The 26,969-nt window shown below is 45.4% G+C and overlaps 2 protein-coding genes across 2 annotated transcripts in view; both read right to left on the reverse strand.

Moving 5' to 3' along the window:
* Positions 1–26,969, reverse strand: part of LOC126355462 (protein enabled homolog) — a 501,028-nt gene that overhangs the window by 211,845 nt on the left and 262,214 nt on the right. The gene's annotated exons all lie outside the window — the stretch shown is intronic.
* The window catches only part of LOC126355179 (uncharacterized), a 77,322-nt gene that overhangs the window by 9,641 nt on the left and 40,712 nt on the right, over positions 1–26,969 (reverse strand). The window contains exons 2-4 of the mRNA XM_050005392.1: positions 17,272–17,404; positions 14,131–14,271; positions 11,549–11,778 (exon numbers count right to left, since the gene is read on the reverse strand). Coding sequence (XP_049861349.1) covers positions 11,549–11,778; positions 14,131–14,271; positions 17,272–17,404 — 504 coding nt within the window. The remainder of the gene's footprint in view (positions 1–11,548; positions 11,779–14,130; positions 14,272–17,271; positions 17,405–26,969) is intronic.

The raw sequence follows: 26,969 nt of genomic DNA on the forward strand, positions 1-26,969 counted from the left end.
TGAATGATCAGTGTATCATTTAAAAAAATTACCTTTAACTGAGTCAGGTACAATTCCAGGCATAACGCATAAAATGTAAAACAATTTAGATAGAAAACTGTTAGATTTTGATTTTCGGAAGACCTTATACAAGTATTTTAGAAAAATCTTTTGATTCAAAAAATAATTTACATTTGAAAGAGGATACTATTTTCAGAGGGTACTTCTCGTTTCTCAAGAGAATTTTAATTTGCAATAATACTTTACTTTTGTGGCTTCATGACTTTGAAACAAAAGCGTCACATACATCTCTGCAAGAAAACTTGTCATTTTGAATTGGTTCAGAAAAAGCTCTGAATCACGTGAACCGCAATTAATAGGAAAAGCATCGACCACGCTCTGTGGCTTCATTGGAGTTTTTGGTGCATTCTAAACACAGTGCCTTTGGCTTTCTTTTTGGTCATCTATTATTTTTCTTGCTAAACTGAAGGACACTAACAAAGGAATTTATTGGATTTTTGTCACTTAAACGTTAGAGTCTCAAATCTCAGCTAGGAGGCAAACATAGACCGTCGGCGCATAATATCTGCATATGACTCTTGAATGAGGTAATACCTGAAATTGTGATGAACAGTTCACATTCAAACCAGTAGCTCCTATCTGATAGAATCAGGCAGTTTGGAAAAGCCTCTTCTTAAATGATATGGAAATAGAAAATGTATGAGAATGAAATGAAGACGAAATTATCATCTTGCGCAATACTGAACGCTTTTGTTTTTACAACGCATGTTCTGTGGCAATTCCAGCGAATCTTCCTTTTGATTTCTCTGATCTATATTCAAAAATAGTTCAAATAATTTTTCAATGGAGCTCAGGAAATATCTTGTGAAAGAAGAAGTTGAACTTTATGTTGTTTACAAAGAAATGTCTTTCTATGAACACAAAAATATGTGCTGATATGGTCAGTTTTTTAATCTATACAGTTTATGTAAGCGAGAAAATGTTTGAATCAGCAGTGAAGGAGAAATGGGGCCACAGCCTGCAATTTTGAAAGTTTGATAGTGGTTGTGGTTGTGAAGCTAGAAAATTTGAAAAGGGAAATCTAAAGAGTCAATCCAGATACAGGTGGGTTAGGGAAGTGAAATGGAAGGAGGATAAAGACTTCAGTTCAATCAATTATAGGTTAATATCAACAGCAGCATTAAATGGTATTACGGGAGGAGATTCGTTAAAAATAGGAAGGTTACTGCGACTAATTCTGTGGCAGGGTTGTTCTTACCAGAATCTAAAGCAAATTAAGGCCAACAAACAATACTTCGGGTACAAATGACATCAAAAGTAGAAGATGAGGAGAGAAAGAAAATATTTGACGATACTGAAAAAGATATTCACTGTGTAAAGGGAAATGAAATCGATTAATGATGGACGTTTGGAACGCTATAGTAAAGAAATGAATTACGGGAAGATATGGGCCTGGATGAAGGAATGACAGGAGAAAGGCTAAGTTCTGCAATAAGTTTTAGCTAGTGATAACGAATACACGGTTCAAAAATCACCTGAAAAGGAGGTACACCTGGAAAAGGTCCAGAGATACAGGTACGTGTCAGCTGGATTGCATCATGGTCAGACATTCAGAACTAAAACATTGGATTCTAAGGCATACCCAGCAGCAGATGAAGACTCATAGCAATTTAGTGATGAAGAACAGACTTAAGTTTAAAAGAATCGCCCAGAAGGATCAGTGTGCAGATAAGTGGGATAACGAAGTACTGAGGAATGTGAGAAGTTCTCTATGACTGTAGATACTGTGATAATAGATACCACATTAGACAGTTCATCTGAAGTGAAATGCACATGTCTAAAAAGAGCAGTGATAGAAGTTGGACAGACTAATGTAGGTAAAAGTATGGTAATTTCGAAGAAGATTTGGGTAACAGAAGAATACTGACTAATGAAAGAAGACAGTAAAATATTGCCCAGGAAAAATACAGGAATACCGTAATTTGTGAAAGAGGAAGTGCGGGAAAGCCAAAGCGAAATGGGTGAGGAAAAAATGAAGAAATGTAAAAGGTAACAGTCGTAGAGAGGACTACGCCAGCGTATAAACAAAAAAGTCGAAATAATATTTCGTGAATTAAAACAAAGACGTGAACATTCAGAGTACGAGCAGAATTCCACTGTTAAACGCAGTGGAAAGGCAGATGGGTGGGAAGAGTGCATTGAAAACCTCTATGAGGGGAGAAATTGCTTGATGACATGAAAGGAGAAATGGGAGTCGTTATGGAGGACGAAAGTGACCCAGTATTAGAGCCAGAGGTTAACAGAGCTTTGGAATCTTGCGATCAAGTAAGGCAAAAGATGTAGATAAAGTTCCATCGAAATTTCTAGAAAGCATTGAGGGGACGTGGCCACCAAATGACTACGCAGTTTCGTGTGTAGATTGTGAGTCTAGACGCACACAATTAGAATTCCGGAAACATCCGCGAAATCAGTAAGACAGCAAGGGCAGACAATTACAGTCAGCTTAACGTCTCATGCACACAAGTTTCCGACAAGATTAAGAATGGAAATGAATATCGAGAAGTAGTTGGAAGAGGAACGCTTCGGTTTTCGGAAAGGTAATGGCACCAGAGTGACCCGTGGCGCCATTGAGCTAGTAGACTGTTCTGTACGGTGACACTGGTGCCGTATCGACTATCCCCCTCGCAGCCCAATTGCCAACGAGGCACGAAGTTGGGAAGTCGGAGGATTGGCGGTAGCGTCGGGACAAGAGATGGTGACGAGGTCCGAGCGGCCGAAGCCACGAGCTGTGCAAGGAGGGCCTGCGCACAGCGACGATACCGGAGTACTTTCTTGGGGTCCAGGCAGACATCCCGTCGGTTGGCTGACAACATTCGTATCGGACGACCTTTCGTGGCTTGGCTGCCCTCGCCTACTTGGCTTTCATCGGCACCATTCAGTAACCGCTGCGATGCACCATCGATCCATAGAACTGCTAGTTGATAAATGGGAGTAACGTTCAGTAATACTGGTGGTGATTTGCGTCATTGTCTACCTGCCCTCATTATTTTCTGAGTTTTACCCGACACTCAAGGTTTTACTCGGTCGGCTTTTTGGTCGTAAATACAGGCCGTAGTATTGTAATAAGACACTACTTGTTTGAAAATTTGTCCCGCTATTATATTGCCTTTTCTTCCTGGTTGAACCCGATCATTAATGTTCTAATGAATCACTCCTGGTCGTAAACACAGCCAGAACATTTCTACTAAGACACAGGTTGCCGTTAAACAAAAGAGGTACCTCGTGGTTAGCTTTAAATGTTAACCTGTTCAATTCTTTGATTGTAATTGCATTTTTCAGTTATTAGTCAATCTGAACCACCTGTTGTACTAAGCTGTTAGTTTCTGTGTTTGAAGACAGGGCCATTATTAATGTATTTTAGCTGGATCTTGTGGTTCCGCCGTATGAGTTCTCTTCTAGTAAGTGTACACAAGTAATGTTTTAAGACGTTCCTTCAGAGCGGTCTTCATAACTGACAATCAGTCTAACTGTGAAAATATTAACAGCCAACTGTCACCAGGGCTTTAGTCAAAATAAGATTGTCAAATGGGACGGGTTGGGATCCAGTCCCACCTTGGTTGCCGATTGAAATTAAGAGGTTGATTGCTTTGAAGTAAGTTTTATCATCAAATGGTTCAAATGGCTCTGAGCACTATGGGATTTAACATCTGAGGTCATCAGTCCCCTAGAACTGAAAACTACTTAAACCTAACTAACCTAAGGACATCACACACATCCATGCCCGAGGCAGGATACGAACCTGCGACCGTAGCGGTCCGAGAGGTTCCAGACTGTACCGCCTAGAACCGCTCGGCCACCCCGGCCGGCTCGGCCGAGAACCACAGAGTCCCTGCAAGAGGCCCGCATGGAGAACTGCCACACATTCTTAGTCTCCTTAATGGCACGCAGTTTGTTGTGTGTACTGAGACTATGCCATTCCTTCTCCCAAAGCCGAAAAATCTTGCGGCGTAAAAACGAACGCGGGTCAGTTATTGGAATGCCGATCTCCATAATCAGTTTCCGTGTAGCCTGTCAGCAAGTTCGTTTACTGGGATTCGGACATGTCCTGGGGTCCACATAAACACCACTGTTGCAGGGCATAGACTCACTCCTGGATGGATGCTACCCGAGGATGGCGAGGATAGAACTGGTCGATAGCTTGTAGGCTATTCAAGGAGTCAGTGCACAGAAGAAACGACTCCCCAGGGCATAAACGGTTGTGCTCAAGAGCACGAGATACAGCCATGAGCTCTACAGTGAAAACACTGCAGCCACCGGGCACGGAATGCTGTTCAATGTGTCCTCCATGGACATACGCGAAGCCGACATGGCCATCAGCCATCGACCCGTCGGTGTAAACCACTTCATGGTCTCGGCACATGTCAAGAATCGAGAGGAAGTGACAGGAGAGCCGCGGGGTGAACTGAGCGCTTTGGGCCATGTGAAAGGTCCAGACGAAGGCGCGGCCCAGGTGTACACCATGGAGGTGAACGCGAATAGATGTCGGGTATAAGTGGTAAAGGTAAGTTCAGATAGAAGAGATCGAACGCGAACAGCAATTTTAAGCTGTGACCTGGGCCGCCGATGTGGGAGATGAACCGCCGTGGGTGGGGAAAGGAGACGGTAATTCGGAAGCGCGGGACAACTACGAACGTGTGCAACGTGACTGGCGAGCAGTTGTGTACGCCTGACCTGCAATGGAGGAACTCCAGCCTCCGCCAGGACGCTAGTCACCAGCCTCGGCCTAAAAGCTCCCGTCGCTAGTCTAACGCCACAGTGGTGCACTGAGTCCGGTAAACGCAACGCTGAGGGCGCCGCCGAACAATAAACCAGACTCCCATAGTCAAGGCAGGATCGAACAAGGGCTCTGTAGAGCTACAGCAGCGTAGAGCAATCTGCACCCCAGTTGGTGTTGCTCAGGCAGCGGAGGGCATTGAGGTGCTGCCAGCACTTCCGCTTAAGCTGACGAAGGTGAGGAAGCCAAATCAATCGGGCGTCGAAAACCAGTCCTAAAAATCGATACGTCTCCACTACAGTGAGGGGATCGTCAGTAAGGTAAGTTCCGGTTCCGGATGAACGGTACGACGCCGACAGAAGTGCATAACACACGACTTCGCAGCTGAAAACTGCAAGCCGTGGACTAGAGCCCGTGACTGGGTAATGCGAATGGCTCCCTGTAGGCGCCGCTCAGCAAAACCAGTACTCGTGGAGCAGTACGAAATACAGAAGTCGTCCCTATACAGAGAAAGTGAGACGGACGGCCCTACACCTGCTGCTAGACCGTTAATGGCCATTAAATTTAGAGATACATTCAATACAGAGCACTTAGGGACCTCACTCTCCTGGATAACGGGGGGAACTATGGGAGTCAACAACTTGGGAACGGGAAGTACGAAGTGACAGGAAATTGTGGATAAAAGTCGGAAGCGGGCCTCTGAAACCCCACTCGTATAATGTGGCAAAGATATGATGTCGCCAGGTGGTGTCATACGTTTTTCGTAAATCAAAAAGGCGGCAACAAGGAGAGGGGGGGGGGGGGAGGCTGTTCGGATAACAGACTCGAGTGACACAAGATGATCAGTGGTAGAACGACCCAGGTGGAAACAGCCCTGGCTTAGAGTCGGTAAGCCACGTGACTCCAGGACCCAACCCAACTGTACACACCATACGTTCCAGCACCCTACAAAGAACGTTGGTGAAGCTGATGGGTCAATAGCTATTCATATCAAGCAGGTTTTTGCCGGGTTTGAGGTGCTCTCCCGCCAGTACGATGGAAAGACGCCATCGCACCAGACACAGTTAAAGGTCACGGAGAGATGACGCTTATAGTCAGAGACGTTTAATCATCTGACTGTAGATCCAATCTGGTCCAGTAGCTGTGTCGGGGCAATGTGCAAGGTCACTGAAGAGCTCCCAAGCTGTAAAAGGAGCGTTATAGGGTCACTTTGGCGGTTAGTGAAATAGAGGACTTCCTCTTCCATCCGCTGTTTGAGAGTGCGAAAGGGGTGGGGGTGGGGGGGGGGGGGGGTCAGGAGGGGTGATTCACCGAACCGACGCAGAGTAGCAAGCATAATGCTCAGCAAAGTGCCCGGCAATCGCGTTTGCGTCGGTAGATAACAGGCCATTTTCGTTAAGGCTGGGAACACCTGTTGGGGTCTGGTACTCAAAAACTCGTTTGATCTTTGTCCAGACTTGGGAAAGTGACGTATATCACCCAATGGTCGAGATGTCTCTCTCCCTACACTTCTGTTTCCATCGTCTGATAAGCTGGAGAGTGCGGACACGGAGCCGTTTAAAGGCAGTGAGGTGTTCCAGGGAAGGGTGCCGCTTATGCCACTGTAGAGCTCGCCGACGCTCTTTAATTGCCTCAGCGACCTCTTGCGACCACCAAGAGACTGTCTTTCGCCGGGAGCACCCTAAAAAACGAGGGATCGCGTTTTCCGGGGAAGAAATAATCTTTGTAGTTACCTGCTGAACCACCACATCAATGTTACCATGTGGGGGAGAGTCAACGATGACAGCAGAGGCGGAGGTTTCCTAGTCTGCCTTGTTTGAAGTCCATCTGGGTAGGCGTCCGTGGGCCTGACGCTGGAGCAGTGACAGGAAGATGGGGAAATGGTCACTACCATACACCTCGTCATGTGCTCTCCAGTGGACAGATGGCGAAAGGCCAGGACACCAAACCAAGAGATCAATGACGGAATATGTGCCATTTGTCAAACTGAAATGTTTGGGGCACCTGTATTTAAGAGGCAGCGGTCGAGTTGTGGCAGTAAATTTTTGACATCTCTGCCTCTACTAGTAAGCACAGTGCCACCCTACAAGGAGTTGTGAATGTTGGAATCGCCCAAAAGTAGGCAGTTGATCAATAAGTGCAGCCAATGCGTTCAGGCCTGCACCATCTGGAGGAAGATGTACATTGCAGATATTTATTTCCAGCGTTGTCATTCTGACAGCCACAGATTCAAGAGGAGTTTGAAGAGGTCAAAGGTTCACTGCATACTGATTTCAGCACAGACACAAACTCCACCTGGCACTATTATAGTCACTACAGTTCTTTTAATATCCCCTATAGCCTTGGAGGGCAGGGGTCCGCATTTCTGGGAACCAGGTTTCATGAAGGGCATTGCAGAAAGCAGGTGTAATGCTTAAGAGTTGCTGTAGCTCAGCCAGGTGGTGGAAAAAACTGCCGCAATTCCACTGGGGGATGTTATCGTGAGGTTGAGAAGGCATGAAGCGCACAAGGAGACAGGATATGCCTCTGGGTCACCTACTGTCTCCGACAGTATTTGTAGCCATTTCTATGGTGGATGAGGAATCTTTGAGATCCAGGTCTGCAGGGGACGCTAAGATCTCCACTGCATCCTTAGATTCAGAACTGAAAGGGGGTGGTGGTGTTGGGGCCACCAAAGGGTCCTGTTTCTTAGTGGACTTATTAGTTTACTTGCTCTCTCGCTTCTTTTTAGGGGCTTGCTAGGAAGATTTCTTCGAAGCTGCTTCAGGCACAGAGGAAGACTGAGGTCTTCGTCCAGCAGCTTTTGGCTTCTTGAGTCACTGGCGAGTGTCTGCCGTGGCATTAGCGGAGACCTTGGAAGAGAGGGCCATGAGGGACCCCTTCCACATGAGACGAGCCAGAGGAGGTTATTACTTCTCCACCAGGGGCGGTGGGACTAATGTACCCTGCATTTGGGGGGTGGGGGCCCTGCTCCCAAAGTAGGAAGATTTGGCCCCTACCACCAAGGGGGCGGATGTATTCTGGTGGCTCAGAGCGCCCCCAGTTCGTGGCACAGATTGAGGAACCACTGGCACTTGGATGGTGATGGTTACATAGGTGCAGCGTATGTCGACATCAACCAAATTGGGTGTAATCTTTCAAACTTACGTTTAGTCTCTATAAGTCAACCTGTCCAGGGTATTGTACTCCATGATTTTCCGCTCCTTTTGGAGAACTGGGCAGTCTGGCGCGCAGGGGCAGTGGTGCTCTCCACAGCTGATGCTAGTGGGAGGTGGCGTACACGGATTATCTTGTTGCAGTGGACATCCGCAGTCTCGGCATGTGGCACTGCAAATGCAGTGGGAAGACATGTGCCCAAGCTTCCAGCACATAAAGCTCGAGGAGGGACGTATGGTTTAACGTCACAGTGGTAAACCATCACCTTGACCTTTTCAGGCAATGAACCACCCTCAAAGGCCAAGATGAAGGGACTGGCAGCAAACCAGTTGTCTTTGGGTCCCCTGTAAATGCGCCAGATAAAATGAACACGCCGCCATTCTAAATTTCGCGAAGCTCGTCGTCAGACTGCAAGAGGAGATCGTCCCCTGGACTATTTTGAGGCTTTTATGGGGAGTGACGAAAACAGGACTATCACCCAGCTTGTCACACACAAGTAATGCTAAGGATTGGGCTGGAGATGCTGTCTGAATTAAGACTGCGCCGTTTCGCATCTTGGACAGTTCTGTCACTCCTCCAATCCTGTCCTCAAGGTGTTCAATGAAAAACTGAGGCTTCATAGATGGAAAGGAGTCATCAGTTCTGCTACAGATTAAAAACCGAGGCGAATATGGCTCACTCTGTTCTGTAGCCCTACGTTCCTCCCATGATGTAGCGAGGGAGGGAAACGATTTAGGGTCATACCTCTCACTATTGTATTCGATCTCGCCCTTCTTAGAGACTGCTGGTACCGTATTGTCGCCAGAAAGAGATGACAGTCTGCTGCATTGCGGGCCATCCACCATGATGCCATCCATCCAATCAATCTGAGGCTCTCCCCACGGACGCCAACCAGCCACAGCAAAGGCTAACTGGCATGATGGCCGTTGCTGGGAGTTCTGATACCTCAGGAAGACAGGCATATACTCCTTGCCATACGTGCACACTTTACAGTTCAGGCATCAGCAGTGCAATCCCCGTGTTGTCAGGGGGGTTATCACCAAATGCTACATGATGCCTCCAACAACAGACTGGCTGCTTTGCTGGATATTGGGTGCAGAGAAATCCAATATTGTCATGGGGGGAAAAAAAAAGAGGACAAGAGACAACAGAAGAACATAACATACCCCGGAAAGTGTCCTCGACCAAATAATTGGATCACAGGTGGAGATGCAAAGCCATTACCAGAGATCCAGGAGATCGAGTCTAAAGGGCACTATAGATAACTCGTGCACCACGTAAGGTGTCCTTCCCCATATGGCCCGCACTTCTTAGGAATTTGAAAAGTGTCAGGTCAAACCATAGAATGTGACCTGAATTCTTAGGACCGAAAAGAATGACACTCCTTTTAGTCGCCTCTGACGACAGGCATGAATACCTCGGGTCTCTCTAACCCCTGGACCCGCAAGGGGTGGCCACGAGGGCGTTCCCACCCAAGAGCCCTACTAGTTTCAAAAATCAGCCTTTATTTGAAGATAAAGTTTTTGAGAGTGTACGTTTGAAGCATGTTTTGATAGTTCATCACAGACTATGGGCACAAGAGAAAAGAAGTGGATTTAAGTGTTTAGAGTGTGCTGTAGAATGTTGTTGAAAATTGCGACTGATAAGGAATGAACAGTTTTCCCACATTATCGACGAAGAAAGTAACTCATGGGAAATACTAACAAAGAGACATGATTATTGGACATGTTAAGGCATCAGGTAATAATTTCCGTGGTACTAGAGGGAACTCTTGAGAGTTATACTGCAGGGTAAGACAGGTATTGGAATACTGTACAGACGAACAAATAACGGAAGATGTTGGGTGCACGTACGACTCTCAAATGAAGAAGTTAGTAGACTAATTCGTAGCGAACCGCATTAAACCAGTCGAAAGAGCGAAGAACCAAAGAGAGTACGTAATGTGGAAGTACATAATTAGGTTAAACTTTTCAGGAGGATAAGAAAAATGGTTTATGATTAAATGCCAGACTACAGATCCAAAAGCCTGTGTTTTACGCCGGTGGCCAGAACGAGAACACAAGGCCGCAAGCCGAACTGCTGCGTTGACCCACGCTGCTTAGACTAGTACCGTTGCAGGAGATGCACTTGGTTACTGCATCTGAGGGTATCTCGCCCTTAATGTGGTACAGTGTGAAGGGACTGGCCAGTGACAGACCGAGGCCAGCTGGTCCTAAGACTGCAAAAAATAGTTGAAATGGCTCTGAGCACTATGGGACTTAACATCTGAGGTCATCAGTCTTCAGAACTTAGAACTACTTAAGCCTAACTAACCTAAGGACATCACACACATCCATGCTCGAGGCAGGATTCGAACCTGCGTCCGTAGCGGTCTGCTGACTTCACCGCCAGTGGACCACACAAGAAAATTCATCCGCTGAGAAGTATCTTAAAGCCTTTTAGTTTTCGCTTTAATTTTCTTTTTTGTAGTTGTGTGTCATATGTTTCCAAACATTAGATAACCTATCTTTAACTTGCCGAAGCTCATTTACTTCTTGACTGTTGTAGCAGTGCAGTCGCGTTCCTTTTCTTTCTCCATGATCGTTGCTACCCTGCCAAAGTGTAAAAAATTGTCGATCATCACTGTTGTTTAACAATTGTTTTATATGTGTATGTGCGATTGTGGTTTGGTATCGACATTAATTACCGTCTGTCTGACGGTTTTTAAAAGTTAAATTTTTTTACTGAATTTTATCAGATTTCTATTTATGTCTATTAAGAATTAAGAAAATTATTTTTTTACATCACCTACGCGTAATCTGAGGTTGTTTCCATATTTTTAATGTTTTGTATGTTTTATTTATTTCTATCAAACAGTGGAAGGTCCAGGACAGAACATCAATAATTATGAAAAGATGATACATTGAGTTGCAGAGGAAGACTTCAATCACATATGACCGCAGTGTACGGTTGCTCTCGTCAGACTTGCAGTGGTGATACGGTCGCGAAGAGGAAGAGGAAAAAGAAAGTAAGAGAGAGAGAGAGAGAGAGAGAGAGAGAGAGAGAGAGAGAGAGAGAGAGTTTGTTTTCCCTTTATTTTCCGAAGAGAGCCTTCACCGAAGCTTAATGTGTAACAGTCTTTCTGTTGTTTATGTCTGCAACCTGCAACTCTACGTGTCATCTTTACGGGGAGTAGGGAAGGTAGATTGCTAATCACTGTAAATATGACACATCGAATAGTAACCTATCCTTTTCATGCGTGTTATGTATTTCCATATTTTACGAGAATCCTTTAAATGTTTAGTCTCCATGTATGCACAGTTTAATGCCCAAGAGTTAGAGCAAGGTTACATTATCTTTCTAGGCGGTGTGCATGTCAAAATCTGGTGGCGAAGGCCAGGCACTTATTGTAAATTGGGCGTATTAAGGTACGGTTTCGTAAATTATTTAGTCCCAGTGTAGCATGTGTTTGTTTCTTAGGTAATTGTATTAAGTGTAACGGCAATAAACGTGTACAGATTTTATTGATTTTGTGCAAGCTTGTCTTCAAAATAAGTTTTTTTTCTTGCTTTTGCCGGAAAACTTCCACTCCCTGCTCCCTGCTATGCTCCTCATTAAGTACTATATGTCATGACTCACCTGCACGTCTGGTAATCAACGATGCAGACTTCTTCCGGGACCTGCACGCCGTTACTACTGCACGAATATCGGAACAGCAGGTTGCTCGCCCAAATGTCTCCATGGGTGAGCACCACGAAGTCGCCGGTGCTTTGGGTGATAAAAGATTTCATGCGTTCCACCACTGAAGGCGCGAATTCTAACAGTTTCTGGAGATATACGCCGTTGTTCTGATATGCTTTTCTCACCATCTGAAAGAAAACAGTGAACTAAATTTTCGTACGCAGAACATCAGCTCGCCTATGATAAACTTATAAAGGTAACCTTTTCGATAAGCATACAAGAATATATTTCTTGCCTAGCTACATAGCGAAATAGTTTAATTTTTCATTCCTCATTCTTAAAGTATTTAATTCCTTCATTCTGAAAGTAGATTTACTGAGGGTGTCTGAAAAGTAAATGCCAAAGAGCTGCACCCAAGTAAGTCGCCGGGTCCAGATGGAATGCCTAGTTCGTTTTACAAAAGTATTCCACGGCATTGGTCTCTTACTTAGCTTACATTTACCGCGAATCTCTTCGGGTACCGCAAAGACTCAAGCGACTGGCAAATAACGCAGGTGACTCCATTATACACTCCTGGAAATGGAAAAAAGAACACATTGACACCGGTGTGTCAGATCCACCATACTTGCTCCGGACACTGCGAGAGGGCTGTACAAGCAATGATCACACGCACGGCACAGCGGACACACCAGGAACCGCTGTGTTGGCCGTCGAATGGCGCTAGCTGCGCAGCATTTGTGCACCGCCGCCGTCAGTGTCAGCCAGTTTGCCGTGGCATACGGAGCTCCATCGCAGTCTAACACTGGTAGCATGCCGCGACAGCGTGGACGTGAACCGTATGTGCAGTTGACGGACTTTGAGCGAGGGCGTATAGTGGGCATGCGGGAGGCCGGGTGGACGTACCGCCGAATTGCTCAAGACGTGGGGCGTGAGGTCTCCACAGTACATCGATGTTGTCGCCAGTGGTCGGCGGAAGGTGCACGTGCCCGTCGATCTGGGACCGGACCGCAGCGACGCACGGATGCACGCCAAGACCGTAGGATCCTACGCAGTGCCGTAGGGGACCGCACCGAACCCATCGTTCTACCATTCCTAGACCGGCAAGGGAACTTGCTGTTCCAACAGGACAATGCACGTCCGCATGTATCCCGTGCCACCCAACGTGCTCTAGAAGGTGTAAGTCAACTACCCTGGCCAGCAAGATCTCCGGATCTGTCCCCCATTGAGCATGTTTGGGACTGGATGAAGCGTCGTCTCACGCGGTCTGTTCGTCCAGCACGAACGCTGGTCCAACTGAGGCGCCAGGTGGAAATGGCATGGCAAGCCGTTCCACAGGACTACATCCAGCATCTCTACGATCGTCTCCATGGGAGAATAGCAGCCTCCATTGTTGCGAAAGGTGGATATACACTGTACTAGTGCCGACATTGAATGCTCTGTTGCCTGTGTCTATGTGCCTGTGGTTCTGTCAGTGTGATCATGTGATGTATCTGACCCCAGGAATGTGTCAATAAAGTTTCCCCTTCCTGGGACAATGAATTCACGGTGTTCTTATTTCAATTTCCAGGAGTGTATAAGATGGGTAAAAGATCGAACTCCCAAAATTACACACCAGTAACCTGAACATCGGTTTTCTGTAGAATTCTATAACATTTTCTGAGTTCGAATATAATAAATTTTCTGAATACCGAAAAGTTAACGTCCACGAATCAGAACGGTTTTAGAAAGCACCGTTCGTGCTAAACTCAGCTTGCCTTTCCTCGCATGACAGTCTGCGTGATATGGATGAAGGGCAGACAGCCTGATTCCATGTTTCTAGATTTCCAGAAAGCATTTGACACAGTGTCCCAGTGTGAACTTTAAAAGGTACAAGCATACGGAATAGGATCGTAGATATGTGAGAGGTTCGAAGAGTTCTTAAGTAATAGAAGCCAGTATTATGTCCTCGACTGCGAGTGTTCAGAGACAACGGTGGAGACGCTTCCTCTGAAAAAAAAACTCGGCATATTTTTTTCCTCTATTTTGTCCCATTCCAGTTTGTACGCATATTTCCCGCTATTTTACACAACTGGAATTATATCGAACTAAGTCAGTTGCCACTAAGTGAGATGGTGCAGTGATTAGCACACTGGACTCGCATTCGTGGAGACTACGGTTCAAACCCGCGTCCGCCCATCCTGAGTTAGGTTTTCCGTGATTTACGTAACCGCTCCAGGCAAATGGCGGCATGGTTCCATTGAAAGGGGACAGCCGAATTCCTTCCTTAGTCCCTCTCTAATTCGATCTTGTGCTCCGTCTCTAGTGAGATCGTTGTTGACGGGACGTTAAACACTAATCTCCTCCTCTAGCTGTCCTTTATGTGTAACTGATGAATGTGTTTCCAATTTATTTGTCTTTTGTGTAACTCTGTGTGGTGGGTATAATAATAAACTCATAAGGGTCGGCGTTAGCTACAGGAAAACCACAATATCTTTGAGGATTACAGTACGGAAAGCAGAAATAGAATACAACTTAAATTACTGCAGGATTAACACACTCACCTGCACAGCGTCTCTAGCAGCAAATTCTAACACAGGAGCATACAGCTGAAGAAATTTGTCAGTGTAAATTACTTCCCGTATGTTCTGCTGCATAAGAGAATATGTTGCTGGATCCAGAGTGCGAACAGCGAGTGAAGCTGCCTGTAGAAATACAAATCCATAAATAATAACTTTCTCTATTGTGTATTCTTATAGCAACAATATTAAATCTATTGTGTATTCTTATAGCAACAATATTAAATCTATTGAAAGACGATAGTAGTTAACATTTTGTAGCCTAATTAAAATTACTCTTCCTGATTTCCCTGTATAACGTGCCAATCATCGCCATGGTTGTCACTGTTAAAAGAAAAGATCAATATTTTTCCAGTGTTCAGTATTGAGACGTATAATACCCGAATGTATTGTATGTTAGAATTATTTAGTTTATTTCTATTGTTTCTTTTTATTGATATATCACTTGAAAAACAACATACAAGGGGCAAATCCTGGGTTCAGAGTTCAAACAACTGAAATGACAAAGGAAACTGGACTATGTCAATTAGTGTGCAATATGTGCAAATACTTTGAGAGAGGAGTGAAAACTATGGGCATTTTTCTTACCAGTTTACAATGGAGTGATGCCAACAATTTTAATTGCTTTAAATGGAATGATAGTGTGTTGTATCAGGGAGAAAAAAAATAAGAAGGAAGACAGTGAAGCAGAACCTTCCTGTCTCAATACACAAGGTAAGGAGCACGTTACACTTGCTAATCATTTCGCTCGAGACACTATTCTAAGTCCACTATATTGACAGTTAGGTAACTGTGCACAGCAGGTAATCATATTCGTTAAATATTTGAAGAGTTTGATATACCTGACGACGTCGGACTACTACTGGCATCTTCTGATAAATGTAACAAACAGGAACAAGAGGACAGGCGCCATTTGAGCTAAAGGAATTCTTGAGTGACAATCCAATATCACTGGCCGGTTTTTGTTATTTTCCGAAGACAGAAAACTAGAAGGTAAGCTCACAGTGGTTTCTAAATATCGTGTGGTTATAATTAAACTGACTGTGTTCCGACTGTAGCAATCAGGACTGCATACATGGTTGAACGCTGAAACACCGAACGTATGTTCATTAATCAGTGCGCTCGCCGAGTATGCTGAAAAAAATAATAATTCCGATTTCTGCCAACAGGTGAAATTGTAGCGCTGTAAGCATTCAGAATGTGGTGTAGGTACAGGAAAAGAAGAGGAACACACACACTCACACACACACACTCACACACACACACTCACACACACACACTCACACACACACACACACACACACACACACACACACACACACACACACACACACACACACACACACACACACACACACACACACACACACACACGGTAAAGCTGGTTCTTGCACATTTATTAAGATGTGGTCACAGATTACAACATGTGTTCAATATGGTCTCCCGACTCACCATTTCCCTGCATTCATAACACGGCATGGTTGACATTACTCGTAGCATATATGATGTAATCGGAGTACTTGTCATATGCTGCCTTTCGGATCATGATGAGTCCAGATACATTCCCGATATATGCAATCTTTCAGCAATCACCTAAACCTGAATTCACATGGATTTAGGTCACGGAATCGAAGGTAACGCAACTAGAAATTGTCTAGAGATGATGCGGTCGTCACCGAAGGTTACTTGAAGCAAATCTTTCACCTGACAAGCTACATGTGTAGCCCCCCAATCTGGCATGAAAACAGTGGTGTGGTTACAGTTACGCTCTTGCAAAGTTTGAATCACGTTTTACGCTGGAAGGGTGTTACGACGTGCAGATGTCACTGTACACTTCACCGTCCCGAGGGGTGTCATCTCTTCGAATAAAAAACGGACAGAGGGTGGAGGGGCTTATGAAATCACGCCATACAGTCAAACTGATGCAGTGGATGTACCCGCGCAACATGTGGCGGAGTAAAGCCCCATATGCAACGGTTCTGTGCATTCATGGCTCCATGCAGAGTAAAATGTCCCTCCTCCATCCAAAGAACATCTCCTGGCCATATGTAATCGATTTTCATGGGTAGTAAGAAACGAAAGGCAAAGTCACGGCGTTGTAGCCTACCTTGTGGTTTCATATGGTGTACATTGCGAACCTTGTAGGGATATCAGTGTAAAATCCGCCACAAAATCTTTTGAATTGTTGACCAGGGAAGAGAGAATTTCCGTGACACACTTCAAGCACTGGCTGTGGGATTTGAGGCATATGTTGCACGGTCGGTAGCTACAGCAACATCAGCAGCAACTGCCTGGGATTGGGCCTGCTTCCTCTCCCTGCTGCGCCATTTACTTCACCTGTTTCTTCAGTTTTCTTGATTGTATTCTTTAGTCCATTTGTTGACACAGGGCCTCTTCGAAGCTGTTATTGTCAGCGCTATTTTAAACAACTTTACAAACCGTGCATGGTCTTTTCTTCTCAGTGTGTCTTTTGCAGGAAAGTTTCAACCTTAACACCTTACACCAACACCCACTTCACAGAAGTAATCAACACGCACCATCAGGCCACAAACAACATACTGTTGTCAAAAAAGAAACATTATGACTGCTTACTGTTTGGTGGCAGAAAGTGGAGCTATTATTTTTTTCAGAACACTCCACGAGCGCATCAAATGAACATACCTACGACGTTACAGCGTTCTACCATGTGTACAGTCCACACTGCAACATTCTGAATACCGTCAGTTTAATTATAACCACCCGTATATATCACTGTATGTATTTGCTTTCTAGCTACATCCGTTTAACATACAATAATATAATCGCTTTAGCACGTGATGGCAGACTAGAGCAGTGGTGTGCTAAAAGAGAACAGGTGCACACTCCTATCAAGAAGGTGGAAGACGCTGAAATGAACAAAGTGTTCTGATATGCAGTTCTGAGTAGAGAAGACGGGTTGCTGACGCAACTACTTAGCTCTGAAGATGATTCATCGTGGTCGAAACATGTAATCTAACCAAAAATATGCAACTGAGACGGGGTAGTGAAGGAGAAATATCTTAAATTTAGGAAATACACCAGTACTCTTTCTCGTCGATGCAATATTCGGAATATACTGCAAGTAGAGTGCAGGATCCTTGTGCTCACCTGAAAGCGGCCCAACTGGTGGACGAGGAGTCGCAGCTGGTCCAGTCCCAGGCCGCGGTAGCGGCAGGGCACAGCGAAGCCGCGTGCAGACAAATCCTCCAGCACGATGACCGCGTCGTCGGCCGCCAGGCACCTGCGTAACCCCACAGTCAACACCCTGCGCCGCTCTCACACTCACTGCCACGCACTGAATCCCACCACCACGAACATCGAGCTGCCTGCCAAAACCCAGCCACCAATTTGCAGACGCGGCACCACTACCGTGAGCAACGGAGCGGCCACAAACTACACAAGACTAAACGGGCCTTTTGGTTGCATCTACTTCGTACTCCAAAGTCACCTAATGGTGTGTGGCAGAGGATACATCTTGCAATATTAACTAATCCCCTCTATCCTGTTTCACCCGCAAATGGCGCGTGGAAATAATGATCGTCGGTAAGCATCCGTGTTAGTTCTAATTTCTCGAATTTTCTTTCATAGTCATTGCGCAAGGTGTATAGGGGAGGAAGTAATATGTTGTCAGAATCGCTTTGGAAAGTTCTTTCTCAAAATTTCAATAGTAAACGTCTCCGTGACGGACAACGACTCTTGTTACGCCTGCCACTGGACTTTATTCAGCATCTCTATAACGCTGTCGTGTCGACTAAACGGTTCCGTGACTAAACGTGTCGCTCTTCTCTCTCTCTCTCTCTCTCTCTCTCTCTCTCTCTCTCTCTTTCTCTCTTTCTCTCACCAGTCCTACATGATAAGTATTCCAGATTGTTGAACAATATTCTAGATTCGGTCGAACAAGTGCCTTATAAGCCACTTTCTTCGCGGATGAGTTACATTTCCTTAAGATTTTTCCTATGAATCTCAATCTGGCATGTGCTTTTCCTACTATTTGTTTTATGTGGTGATTCTACTTAAGATCGCGCTGTATAGTTACTCCTAGATAGTTTTCAGTAGGCACTGTTTCCAGCAATTAGTAATTAATACTGTAGTTTTACAGTAGAGGATTTCTTTCCGTATGTGTGCTTCTTTTGCATGTCGCCTCTCGTTTTCATCAGTTTTATATTTTATGTCATTGCACGGCTAATAAGGTTATTCTAATGAGAGTATTTGCACTGAGCGCTCAAAATACTTTTCACTTGATTCCTATGCGTGTTGGGAACTGTATGTAGTCTTGCTTTTAGTTTCCTCTGTTACTTCCCTGGGTGACGTGTGCAAGGAGAGCGCTAGAGGACGCGGCACACTGCGTTTCTAGTGGGGGGCTGCACTTCTGCGAATTCTGAGAGTGTCAGACATCAGCGGGCTTGAGCAACTGGCGGGACTACAGACCTCAGTCGAGTTTCGCCTATTGTAGGCAGGGCGAAACGACATGCGCGCCATCTGAGTGTCACTTCAGGTTGTGTATTTAATGTTCCAGCGCGTCTGGAACGAAGACCGCTGGCGCCGATTGACTATACTGTCCTCATGATTCTGAGAACATTCGTGGACCGTGCCCTGCTGGGCGTCACTGTGTGGTGCTAAACGCCAGTTGCTCTAGGCATGTTTTCGCAGCTGGTTCAAATGTCTCTGAGCACTATCGGACTTAACATCTGAGGTCATCAGTCCCATAGAACTTAGAACTACTTAAACCTAACTGACCTAAGGACATCACACACATCCATGCCCGAGGCAGGATTCGAACCTGCGACGTAGCGGTCGCTCGGTTCCAGACTGAAGCGCCTAGAACTGCTCGGCAACAATGGCCGGTTCGTAGCTGGTCAAATGCCAAGTTCAGTGCCCCGAGCTAAATAGCAGAGGCATGGCCGGTCAACTGAAGCTGACGCCAGTTGATGTTATGAAGCCCTGCTCGAAACAAACTGGAGGGAACGATCGCTATTGGCACGAATCATGTTCTAAGATAGTGTGGAGGAATTTTGGGATCAGCACTGAATGCTGATTCGCGGTTTTCGAGGGCAGTGGGAGTTGAGTAACGTTGGCTTCGCTCTTGCGCTGCGAGGGCGCAGGACATTCACGATCTGATCTTCGTCGGAGTCTGAAGGTCTTGCGACTTAGTAGCACTTTTCCGGCAGATCTTAGAATTCTCCGACAGCCTTCGAGGCCAGGGGTTAAAACAGAGTCGCTGCACAGCAGAAGTTGGCGCCTGCAAGTTGTTCTACAAATTGACACTGTTTCCTGGCGTTTCTATTTTCTTATAGCAACCACATCATCTTTGAACAATCTTAAACAGCTTCCGACGCTTCTTTATCATTTACTGTAAATAGTGACGGTCCTATCAAACTTCCTGGGGCTGCTGCAAAATTGCTTTTATATCTGTCGATTTTGTTTCATTAAGAGCGACATGTAGAGATGTATCTGCAAGGAAGCCTTGAATCCAATCGTAAGGCAATTCTGATAGACCGAGTGGAGCACAAAAACGACGAACAGCGATGTTCCGGTGGTTCGTTCTCTTCAAATCGTAGGATTTAATCCAGCAACCCTACACCACTAAAACTGCGAAGTGCGAAATTAATATGCTGACCCAGTGAAGCTACAGGATGAAAGTCAAGGAAAACGAGGAGGGTGTTTTAGGTGACAACCAGACTGGAAAATATGATGATTTGTGTTTAACGTCCCGTCGACAACGAGGTCAGCAGAGACGGAGAAGAATCATTGATTAGGGAAGGACTGGGAACGAAATCGGCCGCGCCTTTTGAAAGGAAGCATCCCACCATTTGACTTAAGCGGTTTAGGGAAATCGCTGAAAAAAATAAATCGGGATGACCGACGCGTATTTGAACCCTCGTTCTCCCGAATGTGAGCACAGTGTATTAACTATCGCGATGATACCTCGTTCGGTCTACCAGTTTAGCTTTAGGAAAAGTAAGGAAAGCAGTGGGACAGTTCTGGCTTTGTACTTAATAATGGAGGCAACACTTTTGAAAAACATTGACACATTCATAGGATCTCTCGACCTACAGAAAGCATTTGACAATGTTAAGTGATATATCATGTTCGAAGTTCTTCGAAAAATACACAAAACCGGAGAGGTACGACTAGGAAGCTCTCTGAGGGTACCGTACAAACTTAAATACGTATAAACACAGTTCATCAAACCAGAGCTTCTAGAGTCTCTACAATTTTCGTCTGTTGCCGGCACTGGTACTGGCAAGATATCAGTCCCTGTAATTCCAAGACTTTAGGGAATGTTTTAATTTTAAGTCAGATAACAAATGGCGAAAGATATACTTTTCCTTTTATCGTGAAAGCTTGCTGCTTACCGAATTTGATAATTCTAGGTCAATGGAAAGTACGCTATAGGCTTTGATGAGAGTTGTATCAAAATACGTGACATCATTGTATTTTTTTATTTTATTGACTTATAAACTGCAATTTTTTACACCGCCAAGGGATCACAGACAATATGTGGTATGAATTTCAACTTTATACATGTACCCATTCCCGAGGAAAAGAGGTCTGAACAGGCAGAACGACAGACAGATGGACGAGAAGACGGTAACAGAGCGGTACTATAAGAGTTCCTTTTTTTTATCGAGTGAGGTACTAAATCTAGTAAGTTACAGAGAAAAACTCCGTTATATACAACTATTTCCAGTGAAAGTGAGGAAGTGCTTCAGGAACTGTTGAATGGAATGAAGTCTAATGAACAATGAATGTCGATTGAGGGTAAACCAAAGAATGCACAATGTAATGAGGGTTACCAGAAATTAGAAAGCGATAAACTTAACGTCGCAATTTGTGATCACGTAGCATTCGAAGTGAACAAATTCTACTTCCTTGGAAACAAAATAACGTTACGAGGAGGATAGAAGATGTACACTAGCGCAGGTAGAGAGGATAAAACAATATCAAAGACTTTTCTGAGAATGCACTGCTGGAGCACAGCTTTGCATGGAACTGCATCACTGGTTCTGGAAAAACTACAAACGAATATAACCAAACCAGCTGTGTGTGGTGTTACAGAAGGAAGTTTAAAACTAAGTAGACAACTGAGATAAAGGATGTGGATATTCATCGCAGAAATGGCGAGGAGAAGAATATGTGGAAAACTGACAAGGAGAAGAGACGGGATGATTGAATGTGTGTGAAAACATCAAGGAGTAACTTCTATGGTAGCAGAGGGAACATTAAATAGTAAAATCTATAGGGGAAGAGAGATTGGAATGCATCCAACAAACTGACTGCGGTTAACGTAAGCGCTATTGTGAGATGAAAAGTTTGCGCCAGATGACGATGTCGTGAGACGCCGCATCATTTACTTAGCCTATTGCGAGTAGTATTGTGTAAGGTGCTGCAGAATGTACAGTCGGTCGTGTGAATAACAGCGAGACAGCTGCACCGAGAGAAAGGCTGTGTTAGGCGAGCTGCAGGGGCGCTAAAAGGCGCTAAGCAGCAGGCGAGGCTGGGTACGCGACAGCTGGCTGGTGCAAAAAACTGGACGGTGCGTGGCGGAGGGTACATGATGTGCCGAAATCACCTCCCTCCTTCGCTGTCCTATTCGCAGACAATGTTAAAAGAGAAACGCTGTCGGTATCTCTCTGTATTTACATTAATTCCTCAGATTATTGATGGTGGTTCGGCTGCGATATACTACCCAAGCAAAAGTATCCTGACGCATTAGTGGACATTAGTATAGGATGTGTCAACTCTTTGCCTTTATGACTGCTTCATCTGCATTTGCATCTATATCACTACTCTGCATATCACTCTTAGGAGACTGACAGCGTGTTCATAGAACCACATTCACACTAATTCACTGTTATTCCACTTTCGAACAGCGCGCGGAGGGAACGAACACCTGTATCTTTCCGTGCGAGCTCTGCTTTCCCTTATTTTATGTGATGATCCTTACTCCCTATGTAGTTCGGCTCCAACAAAATATTTTCGCATTCGAAGGAGAAAGCTGGTCATTGAAATTCCTTACGAATGTCCTACCGAAGTGAGAAACGTCTTTGTTCTAATGGTGTGGACACCAGATCTTATCATTTCCGTGACACTTCCCGCCCTATTTCGCAATAATAAAAAACGTATTGTCCTCCTTTGAACTTTCTCGATGTACTTCGTTAATGCTATCTGGTAAGCATCCCACACCGCGTAGCTGTACTCCAAAAAGAGGACGGACTAGCGCAGTGCAGGCAGTCTTTTTAGAAAAATAGATCTGTTGCATCTTGTACTACTTCTGCCAATAAAACATCTTTGGTTCGCCTTCCCACAACATTTCCTGTATGTTATTTCCAAATTAAGTTGTTCGTAATTGTAATTCCTTGGTATTTATTTGAATTTACGGTCTTTAGATGTGTTTGATTTATCCTGTAACCGAAGTTTAACGGATTCCCTTTTTGCCATAGTGTGGATGACCTTACACTTTTCATTATTTAGGGTCAATTTCCAATTTTCACACCATACAGATAAACTCATCTAAACCGTTTTGGGATTTGCTTTAGTCTTCTAACGACTTTCCTGCTCAGATTGTCTCCTAAATTCCTAAATCATTCAGATAGATAAGGAACAGCGAAGGACCTATAACACTACCCTGGGTAACTTCTGTTTTACTAGAAGACATTCTATCAATTATTACTAACTGTGACCTGACACGAAATCACGAATCCTGTCACGTAACTGAGACGATATTCCGTAAGCACGCAATTTGGTCACGGGCCGCTTGTGAGGTACTGTGTCCTAAGTCTGCTGAAAGTCTAGAAATACGGAATCAATTTGAAAAACCTTGTCGATAGCACCCACCGCTTCGTGTGAATAACGAGCCAGTTGTGTTCCACAAGCACAATGTTTTCTAAATCCATCTTGACTGTTTATCAAATGGTTCAAATGGCTCTGAGCAATATGGGACTTAACATCTGAGGTCATCAGTCCCCTAGAACTTAGAACTACTTAAACCTAACTAACCTAAGGACATCACACACACCCATGCCCGAGGCAGGATTCGAACCTGCGACCGTAACGGTCGTGCGGTTCCAGACTGAAGCGCCTAGAACCGCTCGGCCACACTGGTCGGCGACTGTTTATCAATAGACCGTTCTCTTTGAGGAAGTTCGTACTGCTCGAACATAATGTATGTTCCAAAATGCTGTTGCATATCTACGTTAACGGTGTCGCCCCGTAATTTAGTAAATTACTCCTATAGCCTTTCTTGAGTACTGGTGTGACCTGTGCAACTTTCCAGTCTTTGGGCACGGATCTTTCGTCGAGCGAGCGGCTGTATATGATTGTTAATAATGCAGCTGCTGCACGAGCATGATCTGAAAGGAATATAATCTGCATTGAAAGACTTGCTTTTATGAAATGATTTAATTTGTTTCACTACTCCGAGGGTACCTACTTTTAAGTTACACACGCTGCCAGCTGTTATTGATTCTAGTTTTGCAATATTTACTTCGTCGTCTTTGGTGATGAAATTTTGGAAACCTTTGTTTAGTAACTCTACTTTGGCAGCAATGTCGTCTATGGTATTGCCATTGCTAGCGCGCAGAGAAGTCATTGATTGTGTCTTGCCGCTAGCATACGTTACACAGGCCACAATCTTTGGATTTTTCAGACATATTTCGATATAGTTTCTTCGTGGAAACTATCACAAGCATCTCGCATTAAAGATTGCGCAAAATTTTGAGATTCTCTAAAGTTCACCAATCTTTGAATGTAACTTCGTTGGGATAGGTTCAAGGAGCAGCCTGAATATCCGTAGGGGTATGGCAGCCCACTCTTCCTCAAAAGCCGAAACCAATTAAAGTAGAGATGTTGGACGCTTTGGTATGTACCAAAATTCATGTCGCAGCTCATCCCAAAGATGTTGCATTGGGTTACGGTCGGGACTCGGGACAGACCAGCCCATTTCGGGAATGTTAATGTCGATTAACAACTGCCTCAGAGATCCTTCTTTATGAAAGGGTGCAATGTCAAGCTGTTTGTGTGCTTGTTTTAGGGCACAAAAACAACTAGGATCACATGCGCCCACGTCTGAACTGCAGAAAACGAAGACAGAGAGGAGTTAAAAACGACTGCACATTAGTCCCAATCGACAGAGGAGAAGACAGCTAAAAACAGGGAGGTGGAGAACGGTCTATAAATACGCCATAGAGAAACGGACGCCCTAAACTAAAAATTAAACGGCCTTAGACATGATGATACGACGGATAAAAATTAAAACACGGTCGACAGCCCGCGCGTCGTTCCCTAAAGCGGCCGATAACTCAGACGGAAAACACAAACGAGAACGTAAGTCGTCTAGTCGTAAAAAAAAGTGTATTCCGTCAGGAAATGGCGGACCGTCAAAGGTTGAGCGCAGTGAGTACAAAGTGGTGGGGGAGCACCACTTATCAGATGGCGATGGCTAAAAAGACAGTGCCCCATGTGTAACCTAGCTAAAATGATCTGCCTACGGCGAGAAGGCCGAGAGAAGGTCGTCAAAGACGCTGGGTGAGGTTTAATAACCTGGAGCTTGTTCCCATGAAGGGAGGACCAGTGGTGATGCCAAAGTGACAACCTGCTGACAGATGGCCACACAGAGATCGCCGGAGGGAATGTAAGAACTAGCGGCCTGAGGTACGAGGACTGCAGCCTTGGCAGCAGCCTCAGCAGCGTCGTTCCCTGTCAGACAACGTGACCACGACCGCACAAACATCACAGTGGCTCCATCAGGGATGAGCAAGTGACAGCTTTCCTGGACCCATAGCACTAAGGAACGAACGGTGTACAGCACACACAGGCTTTGAGGCACAGTGTGTCGGAGCGGATGACGCAATTGAAAAGCCCGAGTCGTCGGATGTACTGTGTGGCCTGATACGGGACGAAGAGCTCTGCTGTAAATACTGAGCAGTGCTGTCGAAGCTGATGCCGAAACACGTCGGTGCCAATAACTGATGCACACCTGACACCACGGTCAGTACGACAGCCGTCAGTGTACACACAGGTTTATCGCGAAGTTCCGTGCGAAGGTCGTGAAACAAAGCGATAAAGCGAGGTTAAAGTAGCGAATGACGGCCAAGGTGAACACAGGCTGCCGCACGAAGCCAAGGTCGTGAAGGGTTCACACCCACCGGGAAAGTGGCAGGTAGTGTGAAGTTAAGCCGCCATACCAAGTTCCGAAAGCGAACTCCAGGAGGTAACAGAAGAGGGCCGCCCCCCGTACTGATGAGCAAAGGAGTCATCGAAGAAGGAGGCGGAGGAAGGGTGGCTACGCGTGGTAGATATACGGCATTCGTAACTGCTGAGGAGAAACTCATGGCGGTAGGATAGCGGTAATTCGGCAGCTTCTGCATACAGACTTTCAACCGGGCTAGTGTGAAAGGCACCAGTGACCAAAAGGATACCACGATGGCATTGAGAAGACATAAGAGGGACGGACATTCAGATGCATAAACGAAACACCTATACTCTGGTTTCGAACGGGCAAGGGACCGGTACGAACGGAGGAACGTGGTTTTATCTGATCCCCAGGAAGTACCACTGAGGACACACAAGACATTGAGCGACCGCATATTCTGCCAGGTAAGATGCGGGGGGGGGGGGGGGGGGGGTAAGAAAGTTTCTATCGAGCATGAGCCCCAGGAATTTCATAATTTCAACGAACAAAACAGCTACAGGCTGAACATTTAAAGACAGTGGAAGAAACCAATTGCGAAACCAGAAATTCATACAAACTGTTTTTTTCAGTGGAAAAACGAAAGCGAATGTCTATGCTCCATGAGTAAAGACGGTCAAGACATCGCTGAAGACGCCGCTCAATGAGACAAGGTCCTGGAGAACTGCAATACATGGCAAAATTATCAACGAAAAGGGAGCCGGAAATGTCCAAATGGAGACAGGCCATAATGGGGTTAATGGCGATAGCAAAGAGCACGACGCTAAGGACGGAACCCTGAGGCACACCGTTTTCCTAGATAAAGGTGTCCGACAAGGCAAGACCCACACGTATCTTAACTCGGTCTTTGAAAAATTCGTGAAGGAAACGCCGCCGCCGCCGCCGCCCCCCTACCCCCCCACCCCCAACTAGGAAGTACTGAGGATACCAGCCCTACAGCAGATGACAGGTTTTCTCCAAATCTAAAAACACGGACACAGTCAGATTTTCGCAAAAAATGGGTGGACAAAGTGACGAAATGGTTGACTGTAGAACGACACACTCTAAATCGACATTGTGCATGTTTAGTAAATTGTGAGACTGGAATTACCATAACAGCTAGGCATGAATCATACGTTCCATCGCCTTGCAAATACAGCTTGTAAGAGAAATGGGGCAGCAGCTAGAAGGAAGATGAAGATGTTTGACCTTACCGGGCTTAGCTATGAGTATGACAGTGGCTTCACCCCAACGTTTTGAGGAACGTGCCCTCTGCCGAGATGCGGTTGTGTATTAAGCAGAAAGTGCTTGGCCGCAAGAGAAAGGTGCTGAAACATCTGAATGTTAACATCGCTTGGCCCTGGAGCATCCGGATGAAGTGAGAGCATGAGCTAGCTCCCTCATAGTAGAGGCGGGATTGTAGCACTCACGATTCTGAGAAGGGTGTTGCCCGAGCCGCCTCCGCTCGTTTCCGACGGAGGAATGCAAGGTGATAGTGGGAGAAGCTCGTAATATCCGCAGAATGGTGGCCCAAGGTATTTCAGATGGCAACAGGGTCCGATATGACATCGTCTGCTAGTGTCAGACCGGAAATTGGGGAATGGATCTTGGTCCCAGAGAGCCTTCGGAAGTTGTC

This window comes from Schistocerca gregaria, chromosome 3, assembly GCF_023897955.1.
Source record: "Schistocerca gregaria isolate iqSchGreg1 chromosome 3, iqSchGreg1.2, whole genome shotgun sequence".
In the NCBI taxonomy this organism is placed as follows: domain Eukaryota; kingdom Metazoa; phylum Arthropoda; class Insecta; order Orthoptera; family Acrididae; genus Schistocerca; species Schistocerca gregaria.